A 14833-nucleotide genomic window follows, 5' to 3' on the forward strand; every position below is an offset into this window, starting at 1 on the left:
ATTGTCAGGTTAATGCTAACTACTGTGTTATACAGTCCTGGGGAAACATTGCTGTGTAGATGGGCTGACAACACTGAGCAGCTGCTGGTATATGATTTTTTTAAAATAAACCACAAACTTGGATGCAGAAGAGTTTTATTAGAATTATTGAGGAAGCGACCTGTTATTACATTGTCTGTGTAACACTGAACCATGCAGAGGACCCCTTCCAGGGGCAAGAAGGAATGAGCCAATATGACTGGAGAAACATCAGTTTTACTAGAGCAGCACTTTAAAAGAAGTTGTTGGCTTTTCAAGAAAAATAAGGAGCAAGGAAAAGGAAGAAGAAAATGGCAGACAAAAAAAAATTGGTGCAGGCACAAAAGGCCTCCAGGGAAGGCTCCAAGTAAAAAGTCAGAACCAATTTCTTTAACCACCTGCAGGAGTGCCTAGATGCTGGTAAGAGGCAGTGAGCCCCAACTGGTGATGAGAGAGGACACCGGTTCTTGTGTGATGTGCACTGATGCCTATGGGATGTCCGTGTGGGGGGCACTGTTGCCCAGGGGGTACCCACGCACTGATGGTCACAGGAGGCCCACGTGGGGCGCATGGCTACCCGTGCACCAGTGTCCATCTGATGACCACGTGGGGTGCACTGTTGTGCATGGGATGCTCATGCAGCGGGACCCTATGTCCTCCCACGCGGGGCGCGCTGTTGCACGTGGAGCGCCTAAGCGGTGGTGCCTAGCGGAGACAATGGTGCTGGCCCCCTTCCCCCCCCCGGGCGGGGACATACAGCCGCCACCGCAGCGGCTGCGGGAGCCGGGCACCAGGCGGGGCCAAGGGGCGCGGGCTGCTGTCCCGCACCGGGCGGGGGCGGTCCCTGAGCTGGCGCTCGGCTCCTCCTCGGGCTCCGAGCGCGGCGGGCTGGAGGGAGGGAGGATCCCAGCCCCCTCCCCCGGCGGCGGCCGGGCACAGACTAGCGAGCGAGCGAGCGCACGGAGGAGGAGGCTCTGGCGAGCGCCTCCCTCCCGCTCCCAGCCGAGCGCAGCGCCCGGAGCATGGAGCCTGCCTGAGACACTCCGCGGGCTCCGGCAGCTGCTGCTGCGGCGCACAACATGGAGGCGGCGGCCTCGCTGCTCCTGCTGGCCGCCGCGGTGCTTCAGTGCCACTTGGGCTCGCTGCGGGGTGAGTGGGGGGCGCTCCCGGCGCCGGGCCCCGCGGGGAGCCGCTGCCTTTTGTTGTGACTCAGAAACTTCCCAACTCCGGGTTCTGCTGCTCCGGGGGGCTGGAGACGTGGGAGCTGCGGAGCGCGTGGGACCGGGGCGCACGGGGCTGGGGATCCGGCACGGAGGGAGTTGGGGGGCAGCGGGCTGGAGGCGCAGGGCGCGTGGGACGGGGGGAGGAAGGGGTGTGGGAACGGGGATCTTGGGGGGCGCAGGAGGGTGCTGGGAGGGCAGGTCTGGGGGGTGGAGAGGGATGCCTGAGAGGAGCTGAGGCAGAGGGAGGAGGGTGCGTGGCAAGTCGCTGTGTTTTGTGCGGAGTTTGTTTCCCTTCCCAAAAAGAGAGGAACGGGGAGGGAATCTGAGGGTCCCACACATGCAGGGGGGAGGAGAGGCGCATGTGGTGGGTGATCCTCCCTTTGGAAGGGGGCACGAGGATTGTGTGTCCCCTTTTGGGGGGTGGGTATTAGATGGAGCCTGTGGGGGTCTCCCTTCCTTGTTGGCTAGTGAGTGGCGGTAGCTCCCTCTGAAAAGCTGTTTCCCCTGGGGATCAAGTAAAAGGCGACTTCAGTAAACATGTGTATTTTAAGTAGCAAGACAAAAGTTTGTTCTTGTCCCCAATGCTTTGCGGCCTCAGCCAGTGATTTCTCTGGGGTTTGGAGGAGCTGGTGTCGGGTGTCAATCACAGGCGGAATCAAACTTTTGGCAGCGTTGGAGTGGGGGTGGGGGGGAAAGGAGAGAAGCTGTTTCTCCCCCCCCCCTTATTTTAAAGTTGAAAAGGAAAAACTTGCTTGACTTGTGAAATGTAACACTTGAAAAAACACCCTGTTCTTAGCAGATCTAAGGAGAGTAAACCCTGAAGAAACATCCAGCCTTAACTGAAGCCAGCGTTTGTCTGAGCATGAAGTCAGTCCACCAGGCACAATTCCATCTCAAATCATTGGGTGCTTTAACTCGGAATCTCCCCATTCCCCCACCGTGTGTGTTTTAAAATCTCAAACCTCACTTTGCATTGATCCACTTTAGTTTTGTTTGTCCTTATTTCCCTCCCAAGCTTTGCTTTCCCATTTCAGCATTGGGACTTGCAGAGGGCTTTCCCAATTACATTTTATAATCTTCACTCCATTCAGTGCAGGAAACAAATGCTTGGCTTGGTGTTCTTACAACCCCGCATGAAGACAGTTGTTTTCTCTCTTTGTAGTACTCCAAGCAGCACTTTGAAGTAACAGTATAATAATTTAAAAAATCCCTTCTCCCCCAGCAACCATGAAAAGGGGTCTGGGATTTGCTCATCTTCTTTCTTAATGCATGCTGCTTCAGTTCTGCCTTTGTACCATTGCAGACAGGGACTCCCCAGTTGCATACAAGAGACTTGGACACAGCCACTGCTGCTTCTTATCTACTTGATACTCCACCTCAGCACTTAGCAAAGTGAGGTTTAATAGTTGCAATTTCCTAGGTAGTTTAGAAAATGTAGCAGAGTGGCCAAGATTAACAGAACATCACCTCAGGGTCTTTTTTTTTTGTTAGGCCACCCACTTTTTCAAACCATCTGTAATTATCAGAACTGTCATTTAATACAAGAGGTCTGACCAATTTTCACCAGAGCCATCATTTTCTAATTTTAGTCAGGGCTATCTATTGCTGTACATTTAAAAACTGTTTGTGCTCTTGTAAACAAGAGATGTCCCTTTCCTCCCAAAACATTGAATCTCTTCATAAACTAGTAAATCCAGAAAGTCAGTGATGTCTAGAGTTAAATCCCTTGGAATTAATTTTTAAAATGCTGCACAAAATGTAAAGAGAGAACATACTGTTGATTGTTCACTTTTGGATATTTCTCTGGGTTTAATGATGTCCATGTTCCCAGCTGACTGAATTTAAATGCAGAACTTTAGAAAACAGAGTCCAATTTATAGTAGTCTTGAAAGGGGAAAGGTTAGACCATAAACAAGTCTGGGGTTACCTCCTCAGATTAATTTGTTGACAGTTCATCTTTTAAATAACATATTTCAAAGAGTAAACAAGTGTAGTGTTCACTTGTAAAGTTTTCGGAAAAGAGCATTTATAAGACGTTCCTGAATCACAACTAATCACTTCTTCTTTCAGTTTTGAGACTAGAAGTGATTGTATATATCAAGATGTTTCTATAGAGACTATGGGACATGCAAAACCCTTTTGTCCAAATGCACTTTTTTTTTTGTAATTAGCAAATGGAGCTCAGTTCTGAATCTTAATTACACTACTTCTATTTTCCGACTAACATTTGGTGTTACTGTAAATTGAATTGGATGGGACTTCTTAAGACAGCTCACCTGTCCCTTTTTTCTTTTTATAAAAGTATGAGCAAGCTTCCTCAACTATATGTTATCTTCTGTTTTATGACTGGTATACACTATGTAAACATATTAGAAATGTCTGAAACATGTAACACACTCCATATTACTACCTCCAAACACTATTCATATTGCCCTAATTTCAGTTCACAAGATCAAAGCATATTTTTCGAAGTTTGAGATAAAAGTGTTTATGACCGGTTTATAAAGAAGCTTATGTTTTAAGCTTCCATTCCTTGAGATCCCTAATTCTGTAAACAGCACATGTGTAACTTTAAGCAGTTGAGTAATCCAATTGACTTAAGTAGAACTACCTGCTTAAATCACTTAAATGGGAATACTCATTTGCTTAAAGTTAAGCAGATGCATAACTGTTTCCAGGATTGGGGACTTAATTTGATTTTTTTTCCTATAAAGTTTTAGCAAAAGTTTAAAGTATTATGATTTAAATATGCAAAGACAAAATAGTTTTGCTACTAAGTAAAGTTCTTGCTCCGAACATGAAAAAGTTAAGGTTTGTTGTTCTAAAGTTTAAGGATAAAGCTGCATGAGGTGTGAAGTGATGGTTGTTGTATAGACTGTGAACGAGGGAGACAAAACAAATAATAATGAAATGTTGCAGTTGGACACTTCCTTGAAAGGAGAAATTTTTCTTTGGAGGGACTCTCGCAAGTTTAGCAACAGAAATTTTCAGGTGAGGAGATATTAATCTGTCCTGTATTCTTCTTGTCTGTAAATATTTTATGGAGAGGACCTTTAAAGATGTCTTAATCTTGTACTTTGTGTTGCCCTGTGGAATTTGTATGTATCATTTGATTTTTTAAATTATTTTTTTTAAATCAGAAAGTAGTTGGAATTGTGCTTAGCTGTGATTATTTGCTTAAACTCCAGTAGCAAAGAAGTAAAAACCATGAGTTCACAAAAGTTTGTGGGTAACAGTTGTGTGCAGTATTCTATCATATTTTCCTAAAGTTATGAATACATATTAGTTTTAAAGCTTTTTTTTCTTTTTAGGGCTAGGAACAGAGTTGCTTGTTACTAAGAGATATGAGTTGTACATATAGAGAGAGCGAGAGAAAGAGGAAGGAAGGCTCTTGTGACCAAAGGAGAGATTACATAAAACTGAGAGCATATTTGACTGATATGTTATGGGAAACAAAAAGATACATTTGGATATATACTTAACATGGTCATTAGATAATATGTGTCTTGCCAGTTACAGCCTAAAACTAATTAAGTACAGATATTCCAGTCAAATTGTGACAGATGTTGACTTTGTTACGGAAAATTTGGGGAGAGGCAAGTTATGTGGGAATCTTCATTTGAGTTTCAGTGCAATTACAATGTATATCTATTCTACCAGGCTGCCTTCATAGATGGTTCAGTAACCTACATGTGATACAAAAGGGCGGTTGCTAAATGCATAAGGAAGAAAATATTTAGACTTAACTATAAAGTTTTTCATTCAGATATTTTAAGAGCACTCTAACGTCTTTCTGCAGACAAAGGATAATGACTTTAATTGCCCATCCTTTAAAAAGTTTAATTTAGGCATCAGTTTGAAGTATGTCTTCATCTGTTAGTTCTGGATGCTTTAAAATTACTCAACATTAATCTGTATGTAGTGCATAAATCTGTGAGACACATTACTTCAGGACAGTGGGAATGTATTAGGTCAGTGTTCTAGCATGAATTTCATCACTGCAGTTTGCAGTATTGAACCATTTACTCAGCTGCTTGAGCTCTTATCTGCATAGACAGTTGTTGCACACTCAGACCATATTAGTTAATAAATCAAGATTTGAATTTTAAACAACCCGTAGATTGGTATTCTCTATAGAACATTAATGCCTTATATCTTCTTATCGTAAAGTTCAAAGCAGTTTTGTGACAAATGCAGCAAATTGGGTGTTTTTTAAAAACTGTGCGCTCTTGATTATTACCACTTGTTGTAAACATTGGATATTAATGTTTTACAATGTTAAAGTGAAAAATACCCATCCGTGTGTATGTGGCTTATAAATTAGGTATGCATCATTTTGTAGTTTTGCTTCTCATTAAAATGTAGTCAACAAAGTAGACTGAAAGTATGGCAAGCTGTCCACTCTCTCTCAAAGCAGAAATGAAATGAAAGGGGTCCAGAATTTGTAGTGTGTAGAAATAGTTCTAATGAGAACAATGTTTTATTTTTTTAAGTTTCATGTTAGAGTCATGTCTTATTACACAGTATCACTTGAAAATGACCTGCAACTACACAGGAGGGAATGTTGAATTGATTCTTAATTTATTTTGAAAAGTCTACTCATTGCATAGCACTTCGCATAATATAGAGCAAGAAAATTACCTCTCATAGTTTCTCCTTATGTCTTTGGTCTTAGAGCTATTAATTATGCAAGATCTTTTACTTCTGCAGGTGCAGAATATCTCATGGAAGGTGTTAAGGCTGAGAAAACAAAAAGCTAAAAACAGTTCAAAGAAACACAATTGTTATTGTGCACTCTAGATCTGTGTGTGATATCAATGGGAGTTTCACCTAAAGAATGCAGGTAGAGAACAACTCCTCATTGTACCAGAGGCCAGCAAAAATGCAGTTGCATTCAACACAAAATGGGGGTAGTAGTAGTTTTGTGCTTAGAGAGGCAAGGTGCATGGTTGATTTTCCTTTCTGACTTGGAAGTGCTGTATTACTTTCAAGCAAAATGTGTCCAGAAACATATAAAGTGAACAAATAATTAGTGTATTGGCTGGGGATGTTGGTTGGCCAGAGCCACAAGGTAATTGGACATTTGGCCCTTTTTGATGTGACGGATATGTACGCTTGCCTGACAGATTCCACAGCTGGGACTTCATAACTGGAAAAACACCTCTGGACATCCCTACATCTGTTATGTAAGACTGGGGAAAGCCAGGGGTAGAGGCAAAGGATAATAAAGGTAGTGCAGGGATGGCGAGAGACAGCCGGGGTAAGGGGGAGTAGAAAAAAGAACAGTTGCAAATTGCCCTCGAGCTCCTGCTCAATGGCTATTGGGCCACAAAAAACTGCTGAGGAGCTCCAGGGAACTTTAAAAATGGGGTGCTTGGGAGGTGGGGTTGGGAAAAAAGTTAATAAACAAGGGTTCTAACTTCTGGCTGCTATTTTATGTTTGTGTGTTCTCCCTTTGCTAGCTCCTACCTTTCATAGATGTGGCCAGTGTGCACAGTCACACAGTTTAACTAAAGATGTGATTTTAAACGGATTTAGTTAAACCCCAGTGTGCCTTTTGTGTGTTTTCTTAAATCAGTTTTAAACTTGATTGATAGCAATTTAACTTTTCCCCTGTAAATGTAGTGAAACTGTTATAACCAGTTTTAAACCAATATATACCTGTCCACACAGGCTCGTTGTGAAAGAACATATTGTATAAGCAACTACAAAATTGGTTTTAATTAAAATGCAATAGTAAGAGGGCACATTACACCAACAGTTAGCCCCAACAGCAGTTGCAATATGGTAGAACCACTGTTTCATCAACTAACTGGGGATTAAGGTGTTCGTAACATCAAAAAGTTCATAAAATTGTGACTTCACAAAATAACTGGGGGTACGGTGCATAAGTTGCGATATGGGGCACCGCATTGCTTCTTTCTTATCCTTCAAACCTCTGCAAAAGGTTTTCCAATGCAATGAAAGCTTCAGAAAGTGAAAGGATGTTGACTTTTTCTTCATTGGTATCTTTTTGTTATGTGATTTCCCCCCCCCCCCATGTTGAATAACTGATTGTAAGACTGGTGTCCATAAAATCAGGAGCGTACTATAGTAGAGTTAGTGGTGTATTTGTAGATGGTGGAATGCCCCCAAAGCATGCACCTATAACTATTAATGCACGCACTGCTATGGCTTAATGTTATAATAGCAGTTACTGAATAATACTTGACACTTAAAATTTTCCAAGTGCTATATAAATATTAACTAATCCTAAGTACCCTTGTGAGATAAGGATATTATCTTCCTCTTATGGGTAGGGAAACTCAGGAAGACAGGTTAAGTGACTCACCTATAGAGGCTGTCTATGGGTATGTCTACACGGGAGCTGGAAAGGTGTAAATTCCAGCTTAAGGAGTCATCATTGCACTAGCTCTGATTTTTTAGGTAGTTCACTAAAAATAGAAGTGGAGCTGCAGTGGTGGGAAGGTCTGCCTGCCCCAAATAAGTATCCAGGGTCTTGGACAGGATTGTACTTTGGGCAGCTAGTCCTTCCCCACAGCTTGCGCTGTTGTGGCAGCTAGACTTCTGCTTTATTGTGCTAGCTTTTTGAGTGCTTGTGCGGGAACCAGGAATGTCTCATCAAGCTGGAATTTGCACTTCTAGCTCCTGTGTAGACATCTCCTGTGTAATTTGGGAGTGCCTTCTCTCCTGCTCTATCTACTAGACCATGCAGCTTTGCTAGATTAGTCAGCTGTTACTCTTTTCACACAGTATTTTCATGTATTGTTCCAAACCTGTCTTGAAAACCCAAGTAAAATAGTATTTATTTTGGAGTGGGTGTGGCTAGTATTTTAAATTGTAACTTGCATTTCTGTTGTGAAAACCTGACGATTAAAATGTTAACATTTTACTTTGCGCAATAACAGAAAGTAGGGAAAGTATTATGATAAAATGAGATTAACTTTCAGATCTGCCCAGAGGCAGGTACCGTAGGCACTGTCATACAAAAAGTATTTTGCTACTAATTTTGGGGCTCCATTTCAGTGGAAGTTTTGCCTTAGTAAGGAGTGCAGGATTGGGCTATTTGGTGGTGTTTTAGAGTTCCACAGCATTTCATGCTGATGAGTCCATGTTTTTCTTTTTTCCTCCTATAAACTTATTTGTAGATATAAGCTGATTTAAATTACACATATTATTGCAGTTAAAAATAAGTGGATATTAATTTGAATACATCACTTATCTGCACTTTTGAAAGTACTTGATTGACATGATAGTAATGGTGTTACAGCAATGCTAATGGGATTTTTGAATCTCAGCCTACAAAAGCAGAGAGAGATTTGGAGTTAAAGGATGGGTGTAATTGAAGACAGAACTTTGGTCCATGGTTTCCTTTTCTCCTAATTGTAACTTGTTACATTTAGCATTTGAAAAAGTCTGAAGCAGGGTAATGTTGTGTCCAATACACATTTCCAAACCCATGGACAGTGGGGAAATGCTGAGGACAGAATGGAAGCACTAACTGTACTTCTTGGCTTTTGTGGGTTGGTCAGACAGTTAACATTACTATAACCCAATTTTGTACGTATCCATTTCCTTTTCTTCTGTGTCAATACTAGTTTAAACCAAAGCAAAAGAAACGGGGGTGGGGTGGGGAAATGTACATTGCACTTCTATAATCAGTGGATTATTGACCTGCCTTCTGAGCTTTTATGGAATATCATGTCAACGAATGTTCTTGTATGTTAAACAATACCATCTAGAATCTGTGGTGTGTGCTAATTACATCTAGCAATAATTCTGTATGCATTTGAAAACTCAGTATTTTATTTGGTTTTAAAATACAGAGATGTTTAGTCTTTACCTGCAAATTTTGATATTTTTAAATAAAAGATATTGGAGTTTTATATGAACACGCTGGCACTTCTCTAAATTAAAAGTGACCAAACCAATCTGAAAACATGTCTTTTTAAGAGAAAACGAGTATGTTTGGTCACCTCAAGTAACACATCCCTGTGAGAATTAGACTGTTCTGAATTAGCTGCCACATGTTACACTCCCCACCTTCCATTTTGCCGATTATTCTTGAATAAAGACCTAGGTTTTGTCTGACTGTAAGTGATAAAATACATCTTGGGTGAACCTGTCCCTGTGAGCGAGGGTTCTGAAGTAGCTGGCGCGTGCCACTTTCTCACCTAAAGCTTTATATCAGCACAAAATGCTGTCACCCTCGCCCCACTTCCATTTTGCAAATGCTCCTGGAACAAAGAACTGGGTTTCTTCTGGTGTAAATGACAAAATAATTCTGAGGTCACCCCAAATGACATGCCTCTGCAAGTGTTAGCCTTCTCTGAAGTAGCTGACATGCATCGCTCCCTGACCCCAAGTTTTGTTTCTGTGCGGTATGCACACTCGCACTTTCCATTTTGCAGACTCTCCAATAAGGAATTGGCTGTCAATGACAAAATACTTTCTGGGTCTTTTCAAATGATACATCTACACAATCATTTGACCATTCTGAAGATTCCTGTGTATGCCACATCTTGATCCAGAGCTTCATTTATATGCACAGCACTGGCCTGTTATGTACTGCCTCTCCATCACCTCATTTTTTCAATAAGGAGCTAGGGTTTCAATCGACATAAGTGAAAAGGTGCCTCTTGGGTCACCCCAAGTGGCCTGTCACACAGAAGTTGGACTGTTCCAAAGAGACTTGGACATGGCACTTCTGACACAAAGCTTTGTTTCTTTACCAGGACTGTCTCATTCCACCCCCTTTTCCATTCTGAAAATGATGCTCAAATAAGCAACGTCATTTGACCTGATGTGTAAATAACGTCTCTGGTTACTTCACCTGAAACATCTATGTGACCATTAAACTGTTCAAACTCTGCAAATGGTGCATGGCACTAGCCAGAGTGAAGCCTCAGTTCAGGGAGTGGCATGTTCTGGGGTCTTCCGGCTGATCCAGTGGTTGTGTCAATGTCATTTGAGGTAACCTGAAAAGTATTTTGCCATTTATAGTCAGTCATTTCTTTATTCAAGGAATGAGTCCATTGTGGAAAGTGCTGGTGGTGTGATATGTGGTGGCATTTTGTGCAGGTATAAAGCTTTGGATCAGGGAGTACGTGTGCCAGCTACATATCAATCTAATGATCATAGGGATGTGTCATTTGGGGTTACCCCAGGCATTTTGTCTCTTATGTATCCACACATCTCAGTTCTTAATTCAAATTAAGAGAAGAGGCAGTTGCAGCATATGGGATTGGAGGCTTGTTTGCATCTCAGAAAAGCGTATTCTGAAAACCATGAATATATATTTTAATAAAATTCTGTCTTCACTTATTTGGGTGAAATTAAAAAAGAGAATTAATTTGGCCTTTGAATAAGAAACTGAGAATATAGAACCATTCAGCCTTGTACTTTTTGACAGAGTTGTTAACTCATGATAAGAGTAGAAGGTTATAACCCAAATACGGCTGACCTGTAATTCTGACACAAGGGACTGCATGCATAGCATACTTAATATTTTTCTTAGCTGCTGTAGGTTAATACAAAATCAGAATGTTGTTTTGCCTAACTTTTGTAGCTGCTGAATTGGAAAACTCTGATCTTTTATTTGCTAGAACAGGGATTGGCAACCTTTGGCATGTGGTCTGTCAGGGTAAGCCCCCTGACAGGCCAGGCCAGTTTGTTTACCTGCAGTGTCTAGAGGTTTGACCGATCGTGGCTCCCACTGGCCGCAGTTTGCCGTCCCAGGCCAATGGGGGTTGCAGGAAGTAGCTTGGGCCAAGGGATATGTTGGCTGCCGCTTCCCACAGCCCCCATTTACTTGAAATGGCAAACCACGACCAGTGGGAGCCGCGGACGCAGCAAGTAAACAAACCTATCCGGCCCGCTGGAGGTGTACCCTGGTGGCTGCGTGCCAAAGGTGGCCGATCCCTGTGCTAGAAGGTAACATTTTTGTCCATTGTATTATAAATCATTCAGTCACAATAATATTACTAAAATGGAAATGTAAAGTAGCTTCTGAAGCATCAATTTTTAGAAATATTTTTAGTTATTTCAGATAAGGTGTAATATACCACTCAACTGTACATCATTTCAAGGCATGTCACTCATTTTAGGCCCAAAGTTACCTGTGTTCTACACAAAATTGATGTCCCTTCATTTTAATTGTTGAAAATGATCTACTCAGAAATAATCATGAAACTGAGGTTAGAGAGACAGAAATCTGCAGTACAGGAATTAATGCCCCAGCGTTTTAACTTTCCAGCAGGAATAATTGTTGTTCCCCATTTTGGGGTTTTGGGCATTGGCTGCCTGAGGCATAATGTATTAAACAGAGAGGGAAATGATTAGTCTTGGAAATCTGTATTGATAGCTTATCTGAACATTTTGTGTGAATGTGCAGGGATGGCAGATTAAACTGCAATTTGAGCATTCTTGTTCCCAAATGAGTGAAGATGCTAAATGCCCCTGAGTAGAATTTTCATTTCTGAGGTCTGTATAGCTCTAGATGGTATAAAGCCTTGTACATTGTGTGCATATGATTAGTTGGGTAAAAGACCTCTGTAGCTATGGCAACGTTTTGTGTGTCTGGGTTTTAACAGCTTCTTTTTACAGTCTGGATACAGTTAAGAATATTGCTTACCCAGGTTCCAAAACTTAACTTGCAGGTGTTCAAGTGACAGAATGTGTACTTTAAAAATAGTTAAATCAACAGCTGGTCATACTTACCTGAGCTACATGTAGTGAGATTTAGGTAGGGTGGGGAAAATAAAAGAAAAACTAGTGAAACTTTAATACATTGCACTTTAATTATTTGCAAGCCTCCTTCCTTTTCCCCTTCCAAAATTCACTGAGCCTGGATTTTCATTTCATCCAGTCTAAAATTTAGATCTTTTGCTCCCTGTGCAAAACCCCACTACACTAGGTGGCAGCTCCTGCTTTGGAATCTGCTAACAGAAGGAGAGCCTTCTCTGTGTGACTTTTTGAAAGCTGTATTTCCAACTGGAAATGTAGATCTGGCCATTGCTTTAGCTGGATGTGAACAATGAAAACCCCCTTCTCCCTCCAAAAGGTGTGGGTTTTTAAATTGATTTCATTGTCTTTCTGTGTTTGGTTTCTATGAACATTCTAGCAAATTATATTACTGGCAGAAATGTGCATGAAACAGCAAGATTTACATTAACACAGGACAATACTTGCAGCAGGCAAATTTTTGAATTTGTGATTTGTAAGAATTATGCTCATCTGGTCAGGCAATGGAAACGTGCTATGAGTTTCGTGGAAAACGAACCCATATACCACTTGAATTGTATATACAGAATTCTTGCAGCTGGTAAGCTCATGAACAATCTGTAACTCATGACTTGTTTGTAGAAATTATTTGACAATTTCTATGAACAATGAATACATTTAGGAAAAATCACTGTTAGTTCATGGACAACTTGTGGCCAAAAAGACTAAAGATGTTGAATGTTTTCATTCTGAAATATTTTTCCAGCTCTAATAATTTCCATTGATCATTATTACCAAATCAGCATTTGCAACTGAAAAATGAAACACACAAGTGGGAAATTTTTGAAAGGGCAGAGAGTTGGGCACCTAACTGTTATTTGTGCCTTTCCTCCTCCTCCCAATAGGTGGTTTAAAAAAAAAAAAAAAATAAAAGCAGCCACTTTGGGGTGAACTTTTCCCTCTTGCAGTGAAACAAATCCAGAATGGTGATTGCAAAACGGATGTGGCAGCTGCCTGCTAATACTTGCATCATTCTGGTGTTTGCAAATTTAAATGTTTTGATAAGTTTTGCAGTCATTTTGTGCAAACTGGAGAGGTTCTATATAAGCCAGCAAATTGAGAAATGCCTGGCTTTTACTTAAAAAGACTGATCATTACTCAGAGCTAAAATGTTCTACCAGACCACTTTATTCCCTATGGAAGATACATTTGTGCCTAGCAGTGCTGTAAATGAGCTGACATAGGCAGGAACAAAACTTCCTTAATGTGCTGGACCTGATCTTAAACTGGCTGGATTAGACTCAGTTGGATAAAATAGGGGGAGGAGACATTTTTTGGAAGGGAGCTGCTAGTACCTCTGTACCCTCAACTTGAGGCCTTTTGTCAACTAGTTTCTCCCACTTCAAGGTTTTGTTCTGTTGTGTGATGTCTAACTTGGGAGTAGAGGAGGTTGTTCAAAGCACAATTTTTGGCCAGCATTCTAACCCTGCCCTTAGTCCTCAACTCATAATCCTTAAGAAAGGCAGTATTGCCTACTGTATAGAGTGCTGGACTGGACTTGGGAGATATTAGATAGGATGTGACTCCCACATCAACCACACCATCCAGGGCTCGTTTACCTGCACATCTACCAATGTGATATGTGTCAGCAGTGCACCTCTGCCATGTACATTGGCCAAACCGAACCGTCCACGCAAAAGAATAAATGGACACAAATCTGACATCAGGAATCATAACGTTCAAAAACCAGTAGGAGAACACTTCAGTCTCTCTGGTCACTCAATAACAGACCTAAAAGTGGCAATTCTTCAACAAAAAAACTTCAAAAACAGACTCCAACGTGAAGCTGCAGAACTGGAATTAATTTGCAAACTGGACACCATCAGATTAAGCCTGAATAAAGACTGGGAGTGGTTGGGTCATTACAAAACCTAAATTTAATTTCCCCAATACTAATTTCTCCCTACTGTTACTCACACCTTCTTATCAACTGTCTGTAATAGGCCACTCTCTTACCACTTCAAAAGTTATTTTTCCTCTCTTGGTATCCTGCTGTTAATTGATCTATCTCGTTAGACTGATCTCGCACTTGGTAAAGCAACCCCCATCCTTTCATGTATTTATACCTGCTCCTGTATTTTTCACTTCATGCATCCGATGAAGTGGGTTCTAGCCCATGAAAGCCTATGCCCAAATAAATGTGTTAGTCTCTAAGGTGCCACAGGGACTCCTCGATTTTTGAGAATGCAGAGAGGCCTGTACTTGTCTGGTAGCAGCCTGTCCCAATTTTCATACCATACTAGGTCCCTCCTGGAATTGATCCTCTTTTTCCAGATCCATTCATTATACTACAACTTCCTCGTAGCTTGTCGGTATTTTTGTTAGTTTGTAAGCAATTCTGGGCAGGGAACTTGTCACATTGCGTGTCTGAAGAGCTAACCATGCCAATGGCACAATTATGTATGTGCATATTTAGACAGAATGGTCAAGGTGATCAGTCTTGGGAACTTGTTGGGTAACTTCTGCTCCTTCTTTTGAAGGGAGGAGCACCATCCCATCTCTGGCTGGTGTGCTTCCTTCTTGTGTGCAGACCTAATAATGGCATTCACACCTTTTCATCTCTACTTCAGATTACAGGTAATGAGCTCTACTTGGATTATGCATGAAGACCTCTCTGGAGCTCCAGCTAATGAACAATGTAGTGGGACCTGATTTTTATTTAAGGTGGGCAGATAAGAGCACGTTAGACCCTTGATTTGTGCTCTGAATTAGCTCTCACTTCACTTTTTGGTGCAGCCGAAGGTCTTGGTCATTATCCATAAAGCTTTAAATGGTGTGTGTTTCAGTTACCTTGGAGATTTCTGTACTCC

General features: G+C 41.5%; 1 protein-coding gene across 2 annotated transcripts in view; it reads left to right on the top strand.

Annotated features, from left to right (window-relative positions):
• Positions 1 to 971: 971 nt before the first annotated feature.
• Positions 972 to 14833, top strand: part of LRP5 (LDL receptor related protein 5) — a 280925-nt gene continuing 267063 nt past the window's right edge. The window contains exon 1 of one of the 2 annotated variants that reach the window (XM_045014021.1): positions 972 to 1167. In XM_045014021.1, coding sequence (XP_044869956.1) covers positions 1098 to 1167 — 70 coding nt within the window. In that variant the 5' untranslated portion in view covers positions 972 to 1097. The remainder of the gene's footprint in view (positions 1168 to 14833) is intronic. The other variant, XM_045014022.1, reaches the window with a different exon arrangement.

Source organism: Mauremys mutica, chromosome 4, assembly GCF_020497125.1.
Source record: "Mauremys mutica isolate MM-2020 ecotype Southern chromosome 4, ASM2049712v1, whole genome shotgun sequence".
Taxonomy (NCBI): Eukaryota; Metazoa; Chordata; order Testudines; family Geoemydidae; genus Mauremys; species Mauremys mutica.